A 25,102-nucleotide genomic window follows, 5' to 3' on the forward strand; every position below is an offset into this window, starting at 1 on the left:
GCACCATGCCCCCGGACCTGCGACCCCGGCCCGGCCCCGCACCGCCGACCCCAGCCAAAGAGGCCCCGGCCGAGCACCACCGAGCCCTCCCTCCCTCCCTCCCGATTTTCCCGGACATGCCCAGCTTTTGGGGATTTCCCCCCGGACGGGGATTTGAGCCCCCAAAAGCCGGACATGTCTGAGAAAATCCGGACGTATGGTAACCCTACGGTTACATGATATGCTAATCAATTTGATTCTTTGAGCTGAACTGTACCTCTTCCAGAGCCCTAGATTAAACATTCATTAAAAGCCTATTGGTCAACAAATTTAAAGGGATTAATTCATTATAAGAGTAGATAATCTACATCTTCACTGGGATTTGAGATGTCTGGACAGGTAACATGAAAAAACATCAGTTCTAAAGTGAAAATTTTTGCAACTTTGACTGAAGGAACCCATGTTTATAAGAATTATATGGAGAAACCTGACAACCATTCAAAGAAAAAAAAATGATACAAACCTACACATCTCCTGGATCATACCAAGTAGTACACAACATATGCATGGAGTTTATGGATAGCCAGTATTCTGCAGTTACATAGAGTCCCAAGACACCAAATGCAATGGAAGTACCATGGTGGCTAAATGATCTGATTGATTTATTGGGCTGCAAATATTCCAGGTCATCCAGATGTATACAGAAATTCGTTTTGAAAGTGACAAAATTTTGCCCATCTGTCAGCTACTTTACTCCCGGGAAGAAAACAGAGCTATGCTTACCTTAAAAAGAAAGAGGACTTAAGCAGTCTTTTTTTAATCCTGCTAAACTGAGTTACCATTCAATTTAAAGAAAACAAATCTACATATTTTTGAGGACAGATTGATTGACAGACCATCTTTTGAAGCTTTCTGACTCTGTAGAAAGAGATGGGGCAATTCATCATAGAGGAATCAATACATGAAAGTGGAATGAATTACTATGATATATGGTTTAGTTGTTGATTTTTAATAGTTAACAATTCCCCCTTTAGGCCCCACCTCAGCAAAGCATGCAAGCACACACTTAAAGTTGAGCATGAACATTCACTGCTTTGCTGCATCGGGACCTTAAACAGTTAACAAACAGAGTTTAAGGACTACCAATTGTAACAAAAGCCTTTTCTATTAGAGAAATTCCTATTAGTCTTTCAATATATTAAGGTAGCATTAAATATTTTCCACTTCATCTCCAAAACCACCGTTTTCACCTCCTCTCCCTTGACAAACCAAATACAACTTGGATTACTGTTTCCTTATTTTTTTGACATTGCTCTAATGATTATATCCAGGGAGAAAAGGTTAAACTCAATACCCAAATTTTATTTTTTAATTTTTAAATTGACCAGTATTTTCCCTCTGTTTTAACTGATCCTCTGAGTGCTGTTTCAACCAAGGTTACATGTCAAAGTCATACTAGCTAATAATTTTCAGGGAGATATCATGCGTCATTAATGTTACTAATTTCTGATATACTTGGTGCATAAAATTTGAAAAGATAAAAAAGAAATTACTGAAACAAGTTGAGGGAGAAGGTTCAGTGGCATGGTCAAACTAGAGACGTTGTATGGATCCAATAAATAAACGGATTGTACTAGAGAGTAAGTTGTCTCTGATCTTGGAGAATGTTTTTGGACACCTAACAGCTCTTTTATTGCTATGGCTGATTAAAATGAAATGCCTTACTACGAAAATGTTCTTTTTGATGAGTTTTTTTTTGCTGTGAACTATAGACCTTGTAGTCCAGTGGGATACAAATCCTTTGATCCTGTGCAGCCACATAAATTCAGGCTCATAAAACAACATTGGATTTGATTTTATTAGTGTGGCTGATGTTGCCAAAATTGTATTGCAACTTTGTTTTTCCTCTTTTCTTTCTCTGGTGCACTATCTCCAGGGTTCCACAGTACAAAAAGGTAATTTTTGAACTAGTTGATGGCAATCAGACTCCAAGAGTAGACCATTCTAACAAAATGATGGCATTACACAGGAAAGTAATGCCAGTGTATTATGTTCTGTTCAGTTTAAACCAATGTGTTCATGAGTAAATAGAATATACAAAAAAACCCCACAACATTATGAACAAAGGAAAATTATATATTTTACCATTTGCCACCTTTCATAAGACAACACATAATAATGAATAATGATCTGCAAAGTGAAATATATGGACAAACCAGTCTGTTAAAAACAGCAGTTCTACACATCAAGTTAAATTTAGAGTCAAAATGCTCCAGCTTAGTAAGAAGTAGGCCATATCCCAAAGCCTTCACATTTCGTTCAGTTAATTCAATTGTAGGCTAGCACTAAATAATCATTAGTGTATATTCAAGATAAACAGCAGTTTTAAAATAAAATCTCTCTGCATTTTTAGAAACACAATCTTTTGTAAACTAGATCTGGTGTAAATTTATCTTATTTGGCATTTTGTGCCCTTTTTTATAGCATGGCTTTCTTTTGCTGCAAATATCTATGAATATCCTATATACCATATCTCTCTATCGGTGTACATAGATTAATGTAACTGGAATAGCTAAAAAAAAAATCTTATCTACATATTCAGCTTTGGGGTGCAGCAAGTCTTTTGATAGGATCTTTGCAATGAGATGAAAGCGAGATTAAATGGAAGCAAATATTGATAAAGTATGTGGGTTTGTCAAACCAGCCAAATAATGGCAATTCAGAAACTCCTCCAACATCAACTACACAGATAGCTTATGACTATCGTAGCCCTATGGGAAAGATCTTCGTGTTCAGCAAGAATGTTTGCTATTTTCTAGGGGCAACATTTTCAGATTTTGACAGCTAAACTTAGCCTCAACCCCTAAGTACCTAAATAAAGTACTTGATTTTAAGCAGAGCTTGGGTAGTGTATGTTTTTCTTCTCTTGTTTGTTTTGGTGGCACCCAGGTCTGCAAAAGGTACACAGAGGTTTCAACTTTACTTCAAACATTCAGGTTTGAAAAACTTGTCCTAGAGGTCTAAGTCTCTCCTTGATGCGTGCAGGTACTATATCTGCAACAAGTGTTATGGGGAGGAACATGAACATGTAAAAGAGAATAGATCTCTTGGATGAAAAGATGCTTCCTTTCAACCTAAAGTGTACATATTATCTTGTTTCATCTAATTTTCTTTGTAAACTTTTTTTCTAATTTTATGACACTTGCAGTTACATTGAAAAGAACATGAACTACGACATTCACCATGTTACACACAATCCACGGAATAAAACAAAATCTTGATCCTTCTCCCCTCAACTCCACTTATTGTAAAGCTGTTGCCATTGCAAAGAAGAAAAAAACACACTCCAAACAGCAATTTCCCCTATCAACATGTCAAAGTATGTTAGAGGATCCTGTTAACCCTCTGCAGGTCAACCTTCTGGAATCTTGTGCCTTACCTTATCAGCGACTCCTCAGGAACCTCCTATTATATTAAATTTTAGAGGGTAAAGAATACCACAGTCTTTCAAGACTAACCAAATCAGCCTAATATGCTTGGTTTACAGAAGAAATGCCAACATTATGTTTAATAACTATTCTGCTTTCTAATAGCATCAATATGAAATTTGCACTGTCCACTTTGATAAGCAGAAAGTAAGTTAATACTGAAACACTATTACAATGGTGAAATTACTTCTGTAAAACACATCTATTTTAAACAAATGTTCATTGTACAGTAGCTGTGCTATATCTGCTTTTAAAGTTAATAAAGCAATAAAACGGACTTAAAAAATTACATTGAAAGGATATTAAGGATTCAACATCAGGCACTCAAAAGACAGAAAATGCCAGAATTAAGAAAATGCCAGAATAAATGCCCATGCAACCTTAATTTGCCCCCCTTGTGTGTATTATAACACTATTTTAAATTAAATAGTATGTGATCATTAATTAAAGACTAACGTAATTTCCAGCCAGTCCCCACCCCACAGCTCCCAGTCTTCCCCCTCAATTCCCTCAAGTCCATTTCCTTAGTCCCAGTTTCCTTCCCCCATCCCTTCACCCTAATCTACCCCCACATCTTCCCTCCAAACTCCAGGTCCATCTCTTGTCCCCAATTCATTTGAATCAGGTGGCTCCCCCTCCAGGCTTCCTGGGCACCAGACGGGAAGTCCCCGAGAGCACAGGAGAAACAGGGTCCCCGCTCTCAGTTCTGTTGCCTGGCCCTCATCCCCAGCCCAGAGTAGTCAATAGAAGGCCATTAAAAGGAAAGTTCAGCTTCACCACCATAAGCCAAGGCTGAAGGAAGGACCTTTATTTGCTCTATGGGGATGGTACATGCTCTATCTGGTCATGTGTAGGAGTTGTGAGGAGAGGGCGCATGCTCAGTTGCTCTGGGCATTCTAGTCTAGTTCACTAGAATGAACACAGTCTAGTCAGCACTAGGAACTGCAAGAGGCTCAAGCATGCTCATTGAGGACTGAATCTTCAGAGATGCTAAAATCTAAGTCTCTAAAAAGCGTGTGCAAATTGCGATACTTCAAAGGTATATAATTTGGCTAAATTTGGGCAGATTTTCACAGGGATGGCACAAGGCACATCCCTGAGATAAAGGCAACCCACTCCCAAATTTCAAGTCCCTGCTCCAAAGCAAGAGGACACTAGAGGTTTTCAAAGAAAAGGTTGCTGGAATTTTTTTTTCATTGCCAAGTAACAGTTTCCCCTAACATGTTCTCTGAAATGGCTAAACCATTTTGGCTGGAAAAAAAAAATTGGGGGAGGGGAGAATCAAAGAATCAACCTGGAGACAGACACCTGGGATGATAAATTTCACCCAATGGCTAAAACATATAAGCTACTAAACACAAGGTCCTATAAGAGGAAGTGCCAGGCAACTTTAATAATATGTGATTCTATCAGCTCCCCCCATTTTATTTTTAACTGTTTTGATAATGGCATAATCAGAATATTTCACTTATTTTTTCTTCTAGATAATAAATATGACTTCATATGTTATATCAGTCTTGCAAAATTGTCACAAAAATTTACTAGCATGTTCAGAAAACCTATTCTACTTCTATTTTATTCTCCCATAACACACAATTTACTTGCTCAAGGCAAAGGGGTGAGTAGGCTTTTGAAAGATTGAATTAAATACAGTATAACTGAACTTTTTCACAGTGAATTTATTTTTCACAAAAGAGCTTTACTTTTTCCCCAGTTCAGCAAAGTGCTTTAGGATGTGCCTAAATTTGAGCATGTGTGCAGTCCCACTGAAGTATTAAGTACACTAAACAACCTGCTGAATCGGGTCTTTATGCACAGATTCACTGTAACTGTAGTATGTACATTGTAATGCACCAAAACAAAGTAGGACATTTTCACTCTACTTCACTCTGAGAACAGACTGTATTGCAAAACAGTTTAATAAAAATGACTAATTTGCATTAACTTACAGAATTACCTGCAACCATGAGTTAAAAGGAATTGAATACATGAAGGGTTCCTACAGCAAACTAGCAAAGACAAAAATATTAGGGAAATATTGTAGGGGGATGGGAAATAGCTGTTTATATTAGACATTAGCAGTAAAACAAGAAACACGTTTATTTTAATAAAGGAAAAATTAAAATTGGATATTAGGAAAATCTTTCTGACAGTAAGAAAAATCTTGTTAAAACTTTGCAGAAGAATCCATGTAAAGAGTCCTATTCAATGAATTCATTAGATCAGATAGTTCAAGAGGTCACCTCAAACTCTATCTTCTAAGATTTGATTACAGAGCACAATTTGAATATGTGCAATGTGAATTTGCCTTTTTAAATGCAAATGACCGTGCTTTCTCCCATGTCTTCTTTTCAAACTTCTTCCCTGATCCTGCTGCCACCAACCTCACTAATCAAGATGCTTTGGGCACTCAAGCTTAATCCGTTCTGCCTTTTTTGCCCTTAGAGATCTGTTGCCCATATTTTTAACAAACAGTTCCCACAAAATTTCCCTCAACTAGTCTGTTAATACCTTTGAGTACATGAAGTGAATCTGCAACAAAGGAGAAGAGGGGACTGGGGAATTTATCTGTTTTCTCATTTAAATAAAAATAATTTCTCACAACCGTAAAACCAAATAATTTTCTCTTGCACCCAGAAAAAAAAAATCTAATAACCACAGGAAGAAGTCATCTCTGGAAGGGAAAGTTTACCAGCACCCCAAGGAGTTCAGGAGGATAAAATAAAAAGGGCGACAGGGAGAAAGATTAACTCATTCAAGATTAGGAAAATCATCCCAAAGTTCCCTTCAATTTGAATGTAGAACTTTAACAAGGAATTCTTGGGAGCCCCTCTACCAATGTGGTTCCTAGCCATCCCTCAGAAAAAAAAGTTATTGTGCTGCTTTTCTTATTCTCTGCCAATACACCTCCTAGCCTTCCATTCCCTGTTTCCCAGAGCCATCTATGCAAATATTTCCCTGATGAATAGTGGTTTCTATATTGGCTGGGTATATTTATTTATTTTAAGGATAAAAATCTTAAATTTCAGAAAGTCTTTTGCTCCTAGAATAAGCTTTTTAAATATACATGGAGTTTCACAAGTAATTAAACTGAAATATAAGCATCTTAGTATAGTTTCATGACCTTAACACAGTTATAGAGCTTTGACATTTTCAAGATCTCTATTTCAAACCTTTGCATACTTTTCGTCATTCAGGTATCTGTTGTGCTGCCATCATCAGGCATAATGCAAATAGGTTCTATGGAAGTGTAGTATAAACAGCAAGTTGCAAAAATTCCTTTAAAAGGAAGGTGTAGATAGTAAGACAATTCATAAGCATATGCAAAGTGTGTATGTTGATGAAACCATGAACGTGAGAACTGCATACAGATGACTGAAACATTTAAAGACCGGCGCGAGTAGCATTTATGATTAACCACAAGCTGGGAGACCTTCATCAGTAACAACACATGGTAATTCTGAAAAGGCTGAACAGCTCATTAGGAAAGATTGACTAATAAACCCTTGGTGACCTTGGCTGCTGCTTTTGGATGCAGTTCTGCTTCAGCAGACAGAAGCATACATGATAGAGGTTTTCTTAAATTTCTGCATGCTGGGTCCCATGAAAACTCAGCGAGGAACACACCAAACAGCTAGTGACATTACTTTTGAATTTCCCCTTGTAAAGATTAAAAAGCAAAGCTCTCAGCACAGGGAAGCACTGTAAAACCATGCTACCAACAGACAACATATAGTCCATTTCTAAAAGGGTATTTTGTTGAGTATTCCGGCAGGCAGCAACTTTCAATTGTTCTCATTGTCAGCCCCCCACAATCTTGATTATAGTTTTAAAACAAAGTAAAAGACAGATTTTTTTAAAAAAATATATGTATATATATCAGTGTGATGATCATGAAAGAGATTTGTAAAAAGACTCAGTTGATGAATTGAGGGAGATCATCACAGAGCAGCATAATTATTTAACAGCATAATCAACTGTAATACTACATATGCAAACATTTCTCAGCACATATTTTGCTTTATTATTCCATTCATAAATTAACAATTTTATTTACAACACTGAGCTATCAGTTAAATACCTATTTAGATGTCTATAGCATAAAAACAACCCCCAACACACTGTAGAGTAGGTTGCAGTCTCAAAGGTCAAGGACTGAATGGATGTGCGAGTTGAACCCCAGAATATGGCTAGGTCACATTCACAGAGCTGCATAGAAGAGAGGAGAGGACTTTACATTGCTATCGTCTATGCTAAACCAGGGATAGAGAGAGACTTTGGTGTGGAAGGCTCTGAATATGGAACCTTTCATGAATAATTAAGTACCAAATTCACTTTTTTAAAAAATGACAAAGTCTGATATTTGCTATTACGTTTACCATAATTATATATTTTTGAGTAACATGGTCCTGCCAAAATTTACTTTAGGTATCCTGAACATATTACTGAATAGTCGGATGAAGGGAAACATTTTCAAATACATCTAAGTGACTTAGGATCCTCAGGTAGGAGACTCAAATTCAAATCCATGCTTCAATGAATATTTAAATATTAACATGAAGTGGAACCACTTCAACAGGAGAGATTGAGGAATACCCACCCTGGAATAGCCTGCAACCTGGTGGCTAGTGAACTCTCCTGGGAGAGGGGCCCTATGTTCAAATCCCTGCTTCAGAGCAAGGATTCAAACCTAGGTCCCTCACATCCCAGATAAGTTCCCTAAAAGTTATATGGTGGGAGGTACCATCACCACCGCTTCCTGTTTTGTGAATCTGTCCAGAAAAACGTTTTCATGCTGAAACTGGTCAGTGAATTTGTGTGAATTCTGGGTTGACTGAAACTGTGTCTTTGGCAAATAAACAATTTGCCAAAAATATTTCACCCAGATCTACTTTGGAGCCCATTGACTTTCATTGAAACTTAGGTTCCTAAGTCTTTTTGAAAATGGACCTTGGGTGCTTCTGAAATTTCTGCCCAAATACTCCTAGATTATTAGGAGCTGAACATTATACCATCTCTCACTGGAGAGCCTTTTCCCTGTAAATTTGCAATAAAGTCTCAGTTTTGACCTATGACTTTAATGTCTTCTAAAACAGGCGTCTTCATATAGCTATTGTTCAAAATGGGCCACTACTTCTACTAGCAAATTTATAAATATTAAAATCAGAAATGTGTACAATTAAATTTAATTACATCTTCATATAAGTCTAAACAGATTTTTATAAATCTCAATTGATTTTCCTGTTTTACACAACTGTATACACCTTGCTCCAAAGCCAAAAACATTAATGAATATTAGAAAGAAATGCTATCTGCTTAAGCAATAGCCTAAGCAAAAGCATTGAATATCCTTGTAGAGCACAATACAAGTGAAAATAGCTATCAAATTACTAAACAAAGGATAAATCTCCTAGATCAGACGGCTTTCCAGCCACATACTCTAATAGTTCTAATATATCCCAGCACCATTATTTAATAAAACATTCTATGTAGAAGAGCATGGATAAATCCTAGACATTAAGAGGACAGCCACATTTTCTGTCATCCAACAAAGAACAAAAATGTATAAAGTTCTGCCTCATTCCCATGCCCCCTTTCTAGTGATATTATAAAGGACTGTCTTGGCCTTTGCACTGAGGTTAGAACAAATCCTCCCTAATTTTGTCAATAAAGACCAGGTTAGTTTTATCCATAACAAGCAAGGTGCCAATAACCTTTGTAGACAGCTATGCATAACCCATTCGGTCTTGTATATGACAATTCCATTCCTTCCCCATTCTTTGGAGATGGGGAAGGGTTTTGACTGATTGTAATGGCCTTTCCTAGTCATAAGTCTTATAAATAAAATAGGCTGGGGGAACCAGTTTGCCAAGAGTATATATAAAGTATATATCCACATGGTTCATTAATTTCTTCGAATAAAATGGATTTGCAAAGTTTCGGGCTACATAGATTTGATTTCTTAGCAGACATGATGGTGATCCTTAATCAACCAACTGGAGATAGTCCTATTGCTGGATATTACCTGGTGGATTTGAACAAAATTACATGATATCTGGGTGATGCTGGTCTTCATCAGCATGCCAATAGTTTACATGCCCAACATAATTAAAGCCTGCAGAAAAAACAACATCATAAAATACTAAACTAAATAAAATGAACTAAAATAATGTTGAAAGTGCTGTGCTGAACCTGTCCAGCTCTGCACTTTGGATGTCAAGGGATCTTTTCCCTTTCAAAGGTCAAGTCTCAGCTATCTGGTAGTAGTTAGAAACTCTATAATGGTCAAATGAATACAGGATAATATCTAGCCATGGAAACAGATGAATGTTTAGTGGCATAGATCAGGTCAACAACTTGAAAATAAATAAACTTTCCAGGTTACCAAGTTTCTCCCCGCCCCCCCAAGATTTTCCAGTCTATGTACCAATATCAAAATTTGATCTTCTAAAAAGGCAAATCCTGCATTTTATTTGGCTCAAACAAAGGCTAAAACTGAATAAAGCCACCACCACCATGCTCTTAAATAGTACTTTTCATCCGTAAATCTCAAATCACTTACAAAGGAAGGTAATTATCATTAATCCTATTTTACAGATGGTGAAACTGAGATGAAATGGCTTATCCATTACCACACAGAGATTAAACAACAAAGTTGCAAACAGAATCCATTACCTTATCCACTTGTCCATGCTGCCTTCCAATTTAGACAAAAAACGGAAAGGGGCTAGTGTTACCTAATCTGCCCTCATACTACCTACTGTATTTTAAAGGATCCATCAAAAACACCACTGGCTAATATTAAAATTATGAAAAATCCTTAATCAAAACTAAAACTGGTTTGCAAAAAATTTTGAGATTTCAACTTTTCAGCCCAATTTGGAATGTGAAAATTTTCTGAAATCTGAACTATTGCATCTCCTCTTGCTTGCTGCAAGGATCACAAAAGGAAGACAATGGGAAACTCAACATATCTGAAGCATCTTTAAGTGATTCCAGAAAACCTGTGAAATACTAGAAATGGAGAAGATAACTCCTCAAACAAACTACTCACTACAATATTATGATGTCTGTTCACTCAAAAGATACAAAATATTAGAGCAGGCCAATTTTTTTCAGTCCAATAGTAAATTTGTGGAAAAATGTAGTATTGGGGCAACCAAAACTATTCATGAATATTTTTTTAAAAAAGTAAAAGTCAGTTATTTTCAAAATAATTGATTTGAAACATTTGGACTTTTGATTTAAAAATTAGCTAGATTTGTTTTTTAAAAGATTTTTAAAAGGTTAATCCCCCAACCCCTCCAAAAACAAGAAATTATTTTGGGTCTAACAAAGTATTTTGTTCAACTTGAAACAAATTTTGGAGGTCCAGTGTTCATTTCAGCATGAAAAAACTGAAAACAATCTGTTATTTGTTCAACTGTATGAAATGTGCCAGGAAGCTCAATATCCTACCCAAAAACAGCAATTCAACTAATAAATGAAATTCAATTATATATAAATAGAAGATTCATAAGCAATCTAAATCAGAACTACAGCTGAAAGGGGACAGAAGAGAAAAGAAGCAGGAAAAAAGTTACTGCCAAGGATACCAGATATGATAATTTAATCATAATGGTAATTCCATCTTGTTTTTATATTACACTTTTCATCAATAGGTCTCAAAGCACTTTACAGAGGATGGCAGAATTCTTATCCCCATTTTACAGTGGTTTAACCTGAGACACACAGAGGGAAGTGACTTGCCCCAAGTTACCCAGCAAACCAGGGGCAGAGCCGAGAATTGAACCAAGGTCTCCTGAGGCGGACTCCGATGCCCGATCCTCATTTAGAGTGATTTTTTTATTGTTGAGATGAAAGGTACTTAATTTAAGGTAATTAAATTTAAATCTTCCAAAACCTGAGTTACCTCTGTGCAACTGATTTAGGAGAGAAATTTCTTTCTACATTTGAGCAAATAGCTGGGATATGTGAGAGAGAGAGAGAGAGACAGACAGACAGACAGAGATGAAGTTCAGATTCAGATTTTGTTGCCCATCTTCACAAATGCACTGTAATTACAAAATTGTACTGTACTGAAACTCATGTTATTGCAGTGGACAATAGTGTTATATGCAGAAATGCAATAATTATATTACATTTACATAATTTCTTACTTTTTAATTTATATTTAATTTATTGCTAGTTGGGGTTTTTTCATATGTTGGATGTAAGGAGTTATTTTCCTGCCTCAGAATTTACCCTTTATAATATAATTTTTATTTTATGGTTGATTTGGAGGGGCAGGAGTGGTGTTTTTTGTGTTTTTGTTTCGTTTTCATGGTAAAATCTCTAGGCTTAGTCACCCTAAAAATAAAAATCAGTACTATTACTAAAACATTAGCACCAATTCTCAATAACTATGTTATTTTTAATTTAAATTGTGGTAGAACTGAACATCCTCTAGATGCTTTCCAAAAAGTCCCTGCCCCCAAAACATTTGGCACATACTGTAATAAACCTTCACATTTTAGAATGAAATGTCAATACTATATATTAAAAGGGATGTTATTGTATGCTATAACTTTTTCTGAAAGAAGGTTTAGCTGACCTCTAGTGGTGGCAATAGGAAATACATTTTAATAATATAGCTGCTGTGATGAAGAAAATCTATATAATTTTTAAATAAAAGATGAAACGTTGAAAATGTGCTAATCATTACAACTAGGAGGTTATTTGATATTTACATGAGTAAGGACTGTGAAGTCACTAAATGAACAGTAAAATTTCATGTGGACATTTCAGTTGAACTTAATAATCTTAGAAAACTAATTTAGAGGTACAGATTAATAATAATCCATTAAACTCTGATGAGTGCCTATGTTCACTTACTCTGAGAATTAATTTCAAAAAGTTATCACTAAAAGTACTGTGCTTCCAGGTTTGAACTTACCAAAGTAAATTAGGTATAGGAAACCACCCATCAATGCATCATGAGGGTCCTACTATTTTCTATGACTCAAACTCCTAAAGTTTTGATACCTTCACTGTAGTAAGCAACAGAGGGTCCTGTGGCACCTTTAAGACTAACAGAAGTGCTCCCAATACTTCTGTTAGTCTTAAAGGTGCCACAGGACCCTCTGTTGCTTTTTACAGATTCAGACTAACACGGCTACCCCTCTGATACTATTCACTGTAGTGATGATCATCTTTGAAACACCTACCCATCCTTCTTTGCATGGATGATGCAAAGAATGTTCTCATTAAAACCTGGTTCTTCCTTCCCATATAGCGACTACAGAAAATGAAGCGGACGATAATAATTCTCAAACAATGAGAATACAATAGGATTTTCCTTTACACAGGCCAGGAAATTCCAAAGAATATAAAAGATAACATAAAATAATTAATTGCCATACATGTCTGATCAGAAAAGTTTTCTTCTTTTCTCTTCCCCTCTTCTCCTGTGAATGCACTGGCCTCTCCTAGTGTAAATTAAACTCCCATATAATCACTGTCTATAAATTCCTACAGCAAGATAATGTGCTGTGGGCTCTATGAGTATGCCCAGGGGATCAGCACCCAGGTCTGAGCACCCAGGTCAGCCTAACCTGTGTGTGAGCTTCCCCACTGCAAATCCATACCCCCCATTACTGTGCTCTCACTGTTTCTGCACTCGCCCATATGTGTCTGGACTGGGGGCATATTCCACACGTTTTTGTGTTGAGATGCCCTAGGATTCTTTTCCAATCAACAGAGTCAATTGCCAGAGAACTTGTCTGTCTTTCAGTGGATTGTGGGAACAGTACTGGAGGACCGTAAGTACTTGAATGATTTAGCCTTTATCCTTAATCCAAATTGGGCAGGTTCCAGCCATGTAAAAGCAGGGCCTGATCTTTAATCTCTAGCCCAGTGGTGTCAGCTAGTCCCAGCCTTAAAGCATCTCCAAACCCAGGTAAAAGATTTTTGCATGGACAGTAGAGAGGTTTAGGCTAGAACCTGGGTAAGACCCTGGCTAGCTTTTCAGTGAAGACATACACTATTACAGATGTAGCACAGAACTCATAGCCCAAGGGGAAAGAGGCCTAAGGTGATTTAAGCCCCCTTTTCGCCTTTCCTCATCCTTGGCCACTCCATGGGTTGGAGAGGCCACTGGAGGTCTGTCTAAACTATGACAGCCTTCCAGGGACACACCCCGGGCTGCAGCACTGCCTAGAATCTCTACAGCAGTATGTGACCATACCTCTTCCCTTCTCTCAGCATGCCTCTCTGCAATGGCTTTGTTGGGATCCTTGAAGGGCAACCTTACAGCTGTCTTCCTTGGTTCCTGCATTGTTGGGATCCACCCCGTCCACAACTGGTTTTTTTTGTTGACCCCTTTACAATGCTCCAAGCCTTTTTACACGAAGTAAAGGGGCAGGAATGGGAGTAGGAATCTCACCCCTAATCCAGTTTCAAGTGGGTTTGTACTTGACATAGCTAAGCTGTGCCTGCACTGCCCAGACTACCATGGCTACACTACCCTTTATACACGTGCTAGCTCAATGAGCGCTAGCACCTGTATGTGTACATGAGCAGGGGAATTCACCCCCCTACCTCTGAGTGTAGATGTAGTCTAAGAGTACACAGGCATTGTGACAAATTGCAGATGCTGTCTGTACAACTTCCGAATTGTGGATAATTTGATTAAATTGTATCATGCAACTTCTGTGTCATGGAAAGCTCATAAGTATGTGAATCCCTCCATGAGTTAGCAGGGTTGTGTCATGTCTCTGCCAGGCCAGAGACAATGGTGAGTGATCAGTACTCAACAATCCATTCAAAGTAAAACACCTTGGGACAATGGGTTTATACTCTAACTGGGAGAAGCAGGTGACCTCAGCAGGAGTCTGTAAAGGGACTCGGGGGTGGAGGGTGGGGGAACTGGTGAGAGAGCACCATTTTGCACCAGACTAAGATGAGGGAGGCTGCTGCAGAGGCAGGGTAGGCAAGGGGATAGGGGTAGGGGATGGAGGACTCCCAAGGGAAGGATGAGCTAGTGAGGGACAGTGTTTAGGACGTTTTATTGTTGTGTATGATCTGTACTCTCCTGTGCTTTACATGATTACTATAAAGAGCATAACGATGTTAAACTGTACGAAGTGTGAATGAGTGTTGACTGCTTCACAACTGCTGCATGTCCTGAGACAGTTAAACTCACACCTTTTGGGTCAGGGTGGAGTTCTGGTAAAGGGGTCTGTTTAAGTATCAGGGAGTCCAATGAGTCAGTGTTGCATCCAGAGGACTTAGGCAGCTGGACGGTGAGTTCTGACAATCGGGGCGATGCCAGACAGAAGGTCTGTGCCCTGAGAGTGCGCCTAGAGACCCCAAGGCTGGGGCAATGGCTGGACTCTGTTCAGACTCCAGGAGGAGCTTGAAACATCCTGAGGATCCAGAGCACAGGAGCCTGGATTCCCCTCACAGTCGTCCTAGTGGGTGGCCAGGAAAGGACGCTGGCAGGGATCTGGCCTGAATCAGTGCTGGTCACACACAATACCCAGGGCACAACATGTTCCTTTCCTGTTAATACTTTAAATTTTGCAGTCCCAAGCATAATTAAAGGTAATGCAATGTTTGTGAAGTGACTTAGGGCTGGTCTACACTAAAAACTTACACCTGTCTAGCTAAGTCTCTCAGGGGTGTGAAACATCCACACCCCCGAGCAACATAGCTATGCCATCCTAACACCTGGTGCAGACGCTGCTAGGTCAATGGAAGGATTCTTCAGTAGACCTACCTATCACATCTTGGGGAGATGGATTAAACACAGTGATGGGAGAACCCTCCCGTTGCTGGAGTGAGTGTCTACACTGAAGCACTCCAGTGGTGCAGCTGCAGCGCTGATGCTGTAGCATTTTAAGTGTTGACAAGCCCTTAGACAACAGAATGAGTTCCTTTAATATGAAAGATAAAAATGGTGAAGCCAGGTAACAAAATATGTATTTTAAAAGGTTCTGAACATTAGGAAGTATGGAAGCCATCTCCCAGTGGCCAAATGACAAAGGAAATAAGATTTTGTCAACTTCTCAAATGAGAAACGGTAAGAAATGGAAATCAGGAGTGATAATTGTGATTTTCCAAAGATGTTAGCATAGTGATGTTCTGAATATCTAAAATGTTTTAGCCCACTGTAAAATAAGATATGCAGCAATCATATTTAATATATGCTACCTCTGTTCCCAGCATATAGTCCCTAAAATTGGCCTGTGAAGATGGTACATTGCCAAATGAGATTGTAGTAGCTGCAAACTTTACAACCAGCAGGTGAAAAATGTTTTTAGCCTAAATGTTCCTGTGTCATTTAAGAATTCTTCATATGGCATTCCACATTAATTATATGCTATCTTATGTCCCAGAAATGTAGAGTTCTGACAAAATGTAGATAAAGCATGGATGGCATTTGTAAGGTGTGACATTTTAATGCAACAAGGAACTCACTACTGAAAGTACAAATGCAAGACTATTCAGCCTACAACCTTCAAGTGTAGTAAATATATCTAATACTCTTAATTATCAATCAAGGCAGTAACATTAAATGAAGAATTATAGTATTTTTCAGTCATTACCAATCTTATGACTAGACAGACTAGCATTTTGCACAACAGCCTCACAAACATATTGTAAAGCCAACTTCCAAAAGTCTGCTTTAAATTATTTTTTGCACATTTTAAACAAGATTATTATTTTTGTGAGTTTGAAGTATCACGCTAAAGACATTGCACTTCATTTTTATTACCTCACAGCCCAGTGAAACATTCCTACAGACTTTTTAATAACTAAAATATTATGAACTAAAGCTGTCTAGCATCAAAATAAAGTCATCACCAAACAAATGGATACCATATGAGAAAATGTAATACTTCATGAATATAATACTGCCATTGTGGTGGTTTCCCACAAGAAGTATCAGTTCCCACCAATTTCCACAGATCATGTGCAGAAAACTTTTGCATTTAAACTAACTTTAAGCTGTATTTAAGCATTTAAAATGGATAATAGTGAGTTTTTCTGGCACCATCATAACTGATAGTTGAGTCAAAACTAGGCATTAGCCTGCAAATAACGCATGCACATTTTCCTTCCTCTAAATTGCAGGTCATATATGACCGTTTATGTTATCTATTATACTTTGACAAAACATTCATATTCCAATCTCAGCAGCTAATGAATTAACATTAGTTGATCAGACATAGGAAAAAATACAAACTACCTTAATTGCTTCATTTAACAAGAAACTAAGTTTTTATCACAGAAAGTTAGAGAATAGCAAATTTAATGAAATAAATGTTTGTGAACTTTACAGTTCAGGAATCTACTAGCCTGTCAATTTCTTTCAAATTTATTTTCATGGAAAACATAAAATGTCCAAAATTAATGTTTTTAATGGAAACCAATTAACAGCTCCTCTTGCAATCTGGTACGTTGAGCATCACAGCAACAGGCAAAGTGGAACAGATTGTTTAGCATAAGTAGTTAGCACATATTGCAAGGAACCTTTCAAGGTAGACTGACCCATTAACACCTCTGCAGTCATAGAACAAAAGAAGGGGGTTCGTGGGTTAGAGATTGTTGTAATAAACCATAAATCCAGCGTCTGTTCAATCCATGATTTTTAGTGTCTAGCAGAGTTATAAATTTAATCTCCCAGGGTTCTCTTTTTAAAGGGTTGTGCAGATTTCCTTTGAGGATGAGGACTGATAGGTTAGATATGGAGTGATCACTTTGTGAAAAGTGTTCAGACATGGGTGATAGGGTGTTTTTGTCTTTTATCATTTTCCTGTGTGAGATTCTTGTGTGTGTTCAAACAATCTGTTCCACCTTGCATTTAGCATCATGTGATGTTCAGAGTACCTTTCCGAGACCTGAAGAAGAGCTCCGTGTGGCTTCAAACTTGTCTTTCTCACCACCAGAAGTTGGTCCAATAAAAGATATTACCTCACCCACTTTGTCTCTCTAATTAACATGTCGGCATTTCTTTCCATTTATGTTTTCATACTCTAAAATACTTTATTAAATAATATGGAGTCTTTTAATATGGAACATGTAGGGTTACCAGACACTTCCTATCAATAAAGTAGTATTATCTAGCCATTGTAATGTAGTTTTACATGACAAATTAAGTATAGCTGTCACAAACACCCTGGTAGTGCTCGCCCTGGCCGGACATTCACCGGACTGTGGTTTGGATCTCACAGGCTGGGCCATGTGCTCTTAAAGCTTCCCTTGAGGTATTGTCTCTCCCGTTGGCATCTTTGGGACATTTCCTGGGCACTCGCTAGCTGTTACCTCCTCATGGAAATGGAGCCCTGTGTTAGTGCTGACCTTGGCCCCCACGACCAGTGATGATCCCCAAGTCTCCCTAGTGGGTAAAGCAGACCCTTTCCCACAACTTCAACCTTGTCTTCAGGGATTTGTGGCCATGAGGTAGACACACATACAGATTTGGTGAGGGTTCCCAAAAACCAAACACTCTTTAGTTAGCTTAAGGATTAAGGAGTTCTAAGCAAGACAATTAACACATTTACATGCCTTTCCCTGCCTCACTATCCTGAGCCTTCTTTGAGCATTGGCCAGAGTCCTATAAGGAGCCCAGGATCTTCCCTCCTGCACATAGCTTCAGATCATGGAATCTGTCTCTCTCCTATGCATTCAACCAGTTTCCTTCTTTCTCAGCTCAAACTGGAGCTAAGAAAGATCCCCTATTATGAAAGCATGTCCCTCTCTTCCCCTGCTATGCCCCAGCTTCCTGTTTGTGAGTTCCCACCCCAATGTCTCAGTCTTTCTTTGTTCTGTCTCTGGTGAAATTCCACTGCTCTAGAACCTCCTGCAGAAAAGTTGGACAAAACTTGTTTTCCCTAGGCTTCAACTATTCCACATCCTAAGGTGCTCCCATTTGAAGGGGAACTACTTAGATTAATGGCTCATGTTGTCAGTCCTGTGTCACCACCTCTTGGAATTTCAATCCAATATGGAGGCAAAAAGACAAGAGAAGGCAAGAAGCCCCACATTCAAATAGAGTCTGACACAGACACACACGGAGTCCCAATATCAAACAGAATTCATAAAGTGTGCTTGGATTCACCAAATCACAATATTGAAAGGTCATCATAAGAATGACCATTGCTACTACTGAGTACATTATTGGTGCTGCTGTAGCTCTCTAGATTCCTGTAAACATGTTTATGTAGTTCACTTCTTAGAAATAAACTGATTATGTCTCAGGGAGAAAATATGGATATGGACCCTCATCTTCCTCCCCACCACATTTTGACTATTTCTGTTTTGAGAAATACAAAATAACTATGGGTCCTTCCATGCATTTCTAGTGGCAGTTTGCCTTCACAATCATTGCTACTGATGATTACCCCAAGAGTCACTTGATTCACAGTATAGTTTTAGTCTGTATCCCTGGTTTCTCCACTACTACTGTCTTCCTAGTTGCAGAGGTGAGCATTTAACACTACCCCCTTTGGTCTACAGAATATGTTTGTCCTTTTCTCCCACTTAATCTCTGACAAAGCAAGCCATGCTTCCTCATTGGAGTAATTTCCCCATACTCCTAATAGCTATCTAGAAGGTAGATTTCACTGTTGATGCAAAAATAGTTATTAAAAATTATTATTCTAATTTTAGGTCATTACACATTTGCCTTTGCCTTCACTGAATTTTAAGATATACTTATTAGAATGCTGCACGCCTTCTGTTGCTTCTGTAGGCAGATCTTATTGCGCACACAAGGAGCTTTATGCATCGCTCCATGCCCCGCCCCCTGCCCTTTTATTTCAGGGAGTTGCTGCAACTCCCCCCCCATCCCTTCTCTCATGCCAGAGCTCATGCCATTTCCCCTTTCCCATACCAAAGCCTCCCATTCTTGCCCTAGTGCCACATGGTCTGTGAGCTCCTCATTCACCTCTAGCTAAGTAGCCTCCCAGCACACACTTGGGGGCAATAATAAGAAAATGGTTGATCCTTTTGAAATGAAAATGCTACTTCCAGCCTCCAGCTCAAACTTACCCAGCTGTTTTGCCAAGGCTGGCAGCCTAGGAATCAAAGGGACCCTAAACATCTAAAGAGACTCTTTGAAGAGAGAGGAAGGGGTGAGTCATGAGAGAGCTAGTACTGGGGAAACAGACTGACATGGAACACACATGCACACCCCTCAAAAGCATCTTAAACAATAAGGATCTTTCCAGGTTCATGGGGAAGATAAGTCTTAGGAAAGAAAGCCACATGTATAGATTGTTTTAAAGTAAATTTTCTCTGAAATTATTTGGTTCTAAATCAACAGTAAGTGGTTTTAAGAAGGCTGTCTGGCCAGTGGATACCATTGTCAATAGCTCCCAGAGGGAGCTGAACTGCAGGTACTGCTGAGGTAACAACTAAGGTGGCCAGGTGCCCAGTTTTCAACTGGAAAGTCCAGTCAAAAAGGGGACCTGACAGTGTCCAGTCAGATCTATTGACTGGACACCCAAAGTCCGGTTACTGTGGGTGGGGGAGGTGCCAAGTCATCACTTGTGCCAGCCCCTTCTTAGCCGGGACTACCTCCTACCTGCACTGCGTGTCTGCAGCTCTCAGCCCTGGCTTCCCAGGCAAGTGCCTCCCGACCTGGGCAGAGGTGGGGGAGAGAGAGAGGAAGAGCAGCGAGCAACGGGGGCAGGAGGAAAGAGAAGTGAACGGAGCGGGGCCTCAGGGCAAAGGGGCTGGGGCAGGAGTGGAGCCCTGGAGGAAGAGGCAGGGCTGGGGTGAGGCCTGAGGGAAGGGGAGGGTAAGGAGAGGTTCTGACCCTCCTGTTGGAGTGTCCAGTTTTTAAATATTACAAAGTTGGCAACCCTAGTAATGACCCTAGTACAGGGGGACTGAAGCCCAAGGCCTAGTCTGAGAATGGGAGAATCATGTGGGGTTCTACCCCAACAAATGTGATGGCTCGAGGCCCGAGACCTGGAAGATATGCATTCAAAGAGACCAGGAGAGGTCAGCAGGGCCAGGCCTTAAGGAAAATGGCACTTTGGGCAAACTTGTATTTTGGCACTCCTGGCCCCCATGGACACGGCACTCCCCACATTGCCCCTGGTCCCCATAGGTGCCCCCCATTGTCCCTGGACCCTGTGGGCTCCTGAAGCTCCTCACCCCCCTTTGTCCCAATCCCTGCCCCCCTTCTGCACCCCTAATCCCTGCGCTCTCCACCTCCTGCACTCCTAACGGCTGCCCCCTCCTGTGTCCCCAATGCCTGCAGTTTGCCCCCTTCACTCCTAACCCCTGCACCCCCTCGTGCGTCCATGTGGGGAAAACAATCTGGATGCATGCAGTGGCTCCATTGCTACTCACTTCCCCCCTCCCCCAAATACTGCTCCTCTGGCCCCCTTGGGGAGTGTGGGGGTGGGAGCGAGGTCAGAGCTCCCTGCTTCCAAGTCACTTTCCCCACCTGGGCTGCATAAGGGGAGGGCAGGAGAGCAGCAGCTCCTGATGCTTGCCTCACAGCACTGCACAGGTGGGGAAAGTGACCTGGATGCAGGGAGCCTGGCGTTGCTCCTCACCTGCCCTTAGTCCCCCCTAGGAAGGTTCAGAATAAAGGGGGAAGGAGCAGTATCTCTGAATCACTGCTTCCCCCACCCCAATTCCTCTGCCAGGAGGAAGCAGGGAGAAATCTGGGCACCATCCTCTCCCCCCCCTCCCCCGACACATCACCGCTACAAGTTTGCGACAGTCCCTAGCCAACCAGGAGCAGTTTCTGACACCACACTGGCAACATGCACCTCTGCGCTGCCACACAGTGTCCCCCTGACCTTGGCACCCTGGGCAAATGCCTGGGTGGCCCACCCCTAAGGCCAGCCCTGTGAGTGGTGCTGTTAGCCTGGTAACTGTGACAGTCTTCTTTCTTTTCCTATAGTCATGGTTAATAATTGTGAGGCTTTTCCTTATCTTTAAGCATAGTGTCACCTAAAGGATGCCAAGAACGCAATGTGACTAAAATATTGGGAATCACATCCCTGTGTTGTGATTGCCTAGGGAGGTTGGGGAATCTCCATCACTGGAGACTTTTAAGAGCAGGTTAGACAAACACTTGTCAGAGATGGTCTAGAGCCCTGCCATGAATGTAAGAGACTGGACTAGATGACCTCTTGAGGTCCCTTCCAGTCCTATAATTCTATGAGCTGGCATTAAAACACACAATTACGATTTGGCCTACCATTTTTTGTTTCTCTAGACTACAAAGTTTTAGTAATTTGGGAGATAAAATTCCTTGGAGCTCAATACTTTAAACACCACTTTCTACACCACATCTCCATACCTAAGTCAAGTAGGTCTGCATAGATTTGTCCTCAGCGCCGGTCAATGCTACTCCTCAATCCTCTGGAAGAACTAGTGTTGAGTGATGTGCAGAAATCTTCACATCTTACCACAGCAACAGATACCACTTACTGGTGGGGTAAAATAAGCAGTAGAAGGGCAACATACCCAATTCTTTAAAAGCCCAGGAAGTGAGAGACTAGAGAAACTATTTCTCCCTCTCTTCAGTCATCTCATTCTGTTTACTCTCCTTTTCTGTATAATCAAGCATGAGGCATCTTGCCAGAGGTATCTGGACACTAAAACACCAAGAAACACTTTTAAAAAAGCCTTTTTGATGTTCTTTAGACAATCAGATGATTCCATGTAGATTTTGTTAAACGTGGGTGTGTCATCAAGCCATTTGATTTGTCAAACATTGATTCCATTTTGTTCCCAAAAAAGCCCAAATTTATTTATCTTCTTAGCATGCTTTAAAACCCATGTTTTTCTCAGCAAAATTTTAGCGTAGTGGGAACTACAGTAGAAGAATAGGACTTCAGCTGGATGGCCAGATTTTGTTATGAAATTGGGCTAATTGGACCTGTTTTTATATTGCTATGTTATAAGTTTTTATATGACATGATAATCTGATTGATGAATCTACAGCCATTGAGTATATGCTTTTAAAAAACAGAAATCAATAAATGCTAAGTCTCCAGCATTAAAAACCACGACTCAGACATTTCAAGGAATTTTGAAGAAAATTAAAAAAAAAAAAAAAACAATATGAATGAAATCCTGGTCCCATTGGAGTCAATGGCAAATCTCTCATTGACTTTTCAGTGGGGCAAGATTTCACACTATAGACTCAAGAAAAATGATGAAAACTGAAAAAATTATGCCAGCACAAGAAAAGTCAATGTGGGGAGGGGGGGAGGTAAGGGACGGGAAAAATACAACATTCAGGACTTGAGGAGACCCAACAAGTGGAATCTATTAGCAAAGCTTCTGAGAACATGTTGCCTTTTATGTCACCAGGCTCAGACTTTTTCTACCTGCTATTTTCAGTTCCATTTGCCTTAATGTTGACAATGGAAATGCTGCATATGTTTGTATCTCAGTGACTTACTGAAAACACAGCACAAACATACTGTGGTACCATGGTGCAGGTATTACAGCTAATTCACTGTTCAGTGCTAGAAAAGTGCTACATAGTTTGACCAGAAGATAATTCAAAGTGTTTAAAATTGGCACCATCTTCTTGTTCAAGAAATCGGCTCCCGACCTTTATATTCAACCACACCTACTTGCTTTTATGACAAAAATATGCTTTTGCTACTTTTTACTTCAGTTAGCACTGCAGAGCCAACATTGTTTTGGAAGAGTTGGCTCGATTCTGATGAGTTCATATACCATCCATAGGATAGTTAATTAAATTCAGATAGAAGAACTTTTTCTATTTATGTTGAACTGTGATCTTTCTAGCTCTAACAGTCAGAAACCAGACTGGGTTTTCAGAGGTGGCATTTAGGAAAACAAACATTCTTTTACTCATAAAGGCAGTAAAATATGAAATCACAGACACACAGCCCCACAAATGCAATTCCTATGGGCACTTTTTGGAGAATAACTGCACTTTATAAGAAATCTATGCTGCTACTTAAATGAAAAAGCAACGAGTTAAGTCATGGAGCTTTAATATGCTAAATGAGTTTACAAATTACAGTGCTGATGAGTCAGAGGGATGAATTTGCCCTGTGCCCTGCAGGAGTGATACAATCAGCAAGCTTAGAAAAGGGACATTTGAAAAAATTCTAAATCCCTTTAAAAGTGATTTGTGACTGCACATATGGATTTTAAGTAAAGTATCTTTAATTGAGCTGCCCGTCAGCTGAAAACTAACTTTTAGAGAGAAAAACAAAAATATGTTTAATATCAGAACATAAATCATATACTGGATTACTTAAATCTGCAACTTGCACAAGATTTAAAGAACGAAAAATCACTTCTATAACAAATCAGCATCATTAAAAAGATGTACCTTTAAGTTTTCAACTTCTTCCTTGTTTTCCCTCTTTAATTGCAAAATTGCAGCATGGTACTCTGTAAAAAATAAAGAAGTAATACAGATTAATGACATAACAGTCAAAAATGCCTCTGTCTATGAAAACAACATGACACTCTAGACGCAGTGCCATTTTATACTGTGCTTCCATGCCAAAAAACATAGGTTGAAGCTTCTGAAGAGTAGGCCTGCTAGAAAGGTGGCAAAGAAAATGTAAGTCACATTGATTAGAGTGCATATTCCAGGATCATGTGATATATGTGGCCACACTGACAATGGTGTTAATAGTGACAGAGGATAATACAAATAGCTCTCACATGGGGAGAGGAGTAAAAAGTGTATGGGTGGAGTGGGAATGTATTTCAAATTGAGGTAAACTGAGGTAACTGAAGAAACTTGGGATTTGGTTTTTGAGGTAAAAAGTGCAGTTGATAGCATGCTTCTATCACACACAAAAAGTTTTGAAGGAATATCTACATTTAGTAGTCAAATCTTTCACTGAATTGTATTCAATTTTAAAGCCGATAACATCTACACATAGACTATTTGGACAGGGTGCAGAAAAAAACCAAGTGATTTGAGGCTTGGAAAAATGCCTTACAGCAAGAGGCTTATCAAAAAGAAGATTGAGAGGTGACTTGCTTACTATGTATAAGTACCTTGATGGAGAAGAAATACTAGGCACCAAAGTGCTTTTTCATATATCAGAGAAAGGCAGCATAACAAGAACAAATGGCTGGAAGTTAAAGCCAGACAATTTCAAATTAAAAATCAGGCAAAAAAAATGTAACAGTGAGAGTAATTAACATTGGAACAGCCTACCCAGGGAAGAGAGAGATTTTCCATCTCTTAATGTCTTTAATGCCTTTTTAGAAGACAGAATGCCTGTGTAGAAGATATGCTTCAGTCAACCATGTTACTGGGCTCAATGCAGGGGTACTTTGGTGAAATTCTATTGCCTGTATTATACAGGAAGTCAGACTAGATAATCTAATGCACCCTTATAACCTTAAATATATGAATCTATGAAAAAATATGAATCAAATATGAATGAATAGAACATACAGTTCATAGTTCTATTTACAAATAATTGTTTTCTTACAAAGAAATAAAGTACTATTCCTGGCTTTGGTTGCGATCTGAATCCCTAGCACTGTTTTTAGTACTTTGTAAGACTAAGATTTTATTATATATTTTAAAAAATTGTAAACTGCAAATCACAGACCACACGTGAAAAGATTTCATACAATAATATGTATTTGATTACTATTTGAGTATG

General features: G+C 39.2%; 1 protein-coding gene across 4 annotated transcripts in view; it reads right to left on the reverse strand.

Moving 5' to 3' along the window:
* The window catches only part of FMN1 (formin 1), a 369,260-nt gene that overhangs the window by 201,424 nt on the left and 142,734 nt on the right, over positions 1–25,102 (reverse strand). For all 4 annotated transcript variants that reach the window (XM_034769715.1, XM_034769716.1, XM_034769719.1 and 1 more), the window contains one exon: positions 23,800–23,861. In XM_034769715.1, coding sequence (XP_034625606.1) covers positions 23,800–23,861 — 62 coding nt within the window. The remainder of the gene's footprint in view (positions 1–23,799; positions 23,862–25,102) is intronic.

This window comes from Trachemys scripta, chromosome 4 (assembly GCF_013100865.1).
Source record: "Trachemys scripta elegans isolate TJP31775 chromosome 4, CAS_Tse_1.0, whole genome shotgun sequence".
NCBI classification, from domain to species: domain Eukaryota; kingdom Metazoa; phylum Chordata; order Testudines; family Emydidae; genus Trachemys; species Trachemys scripta.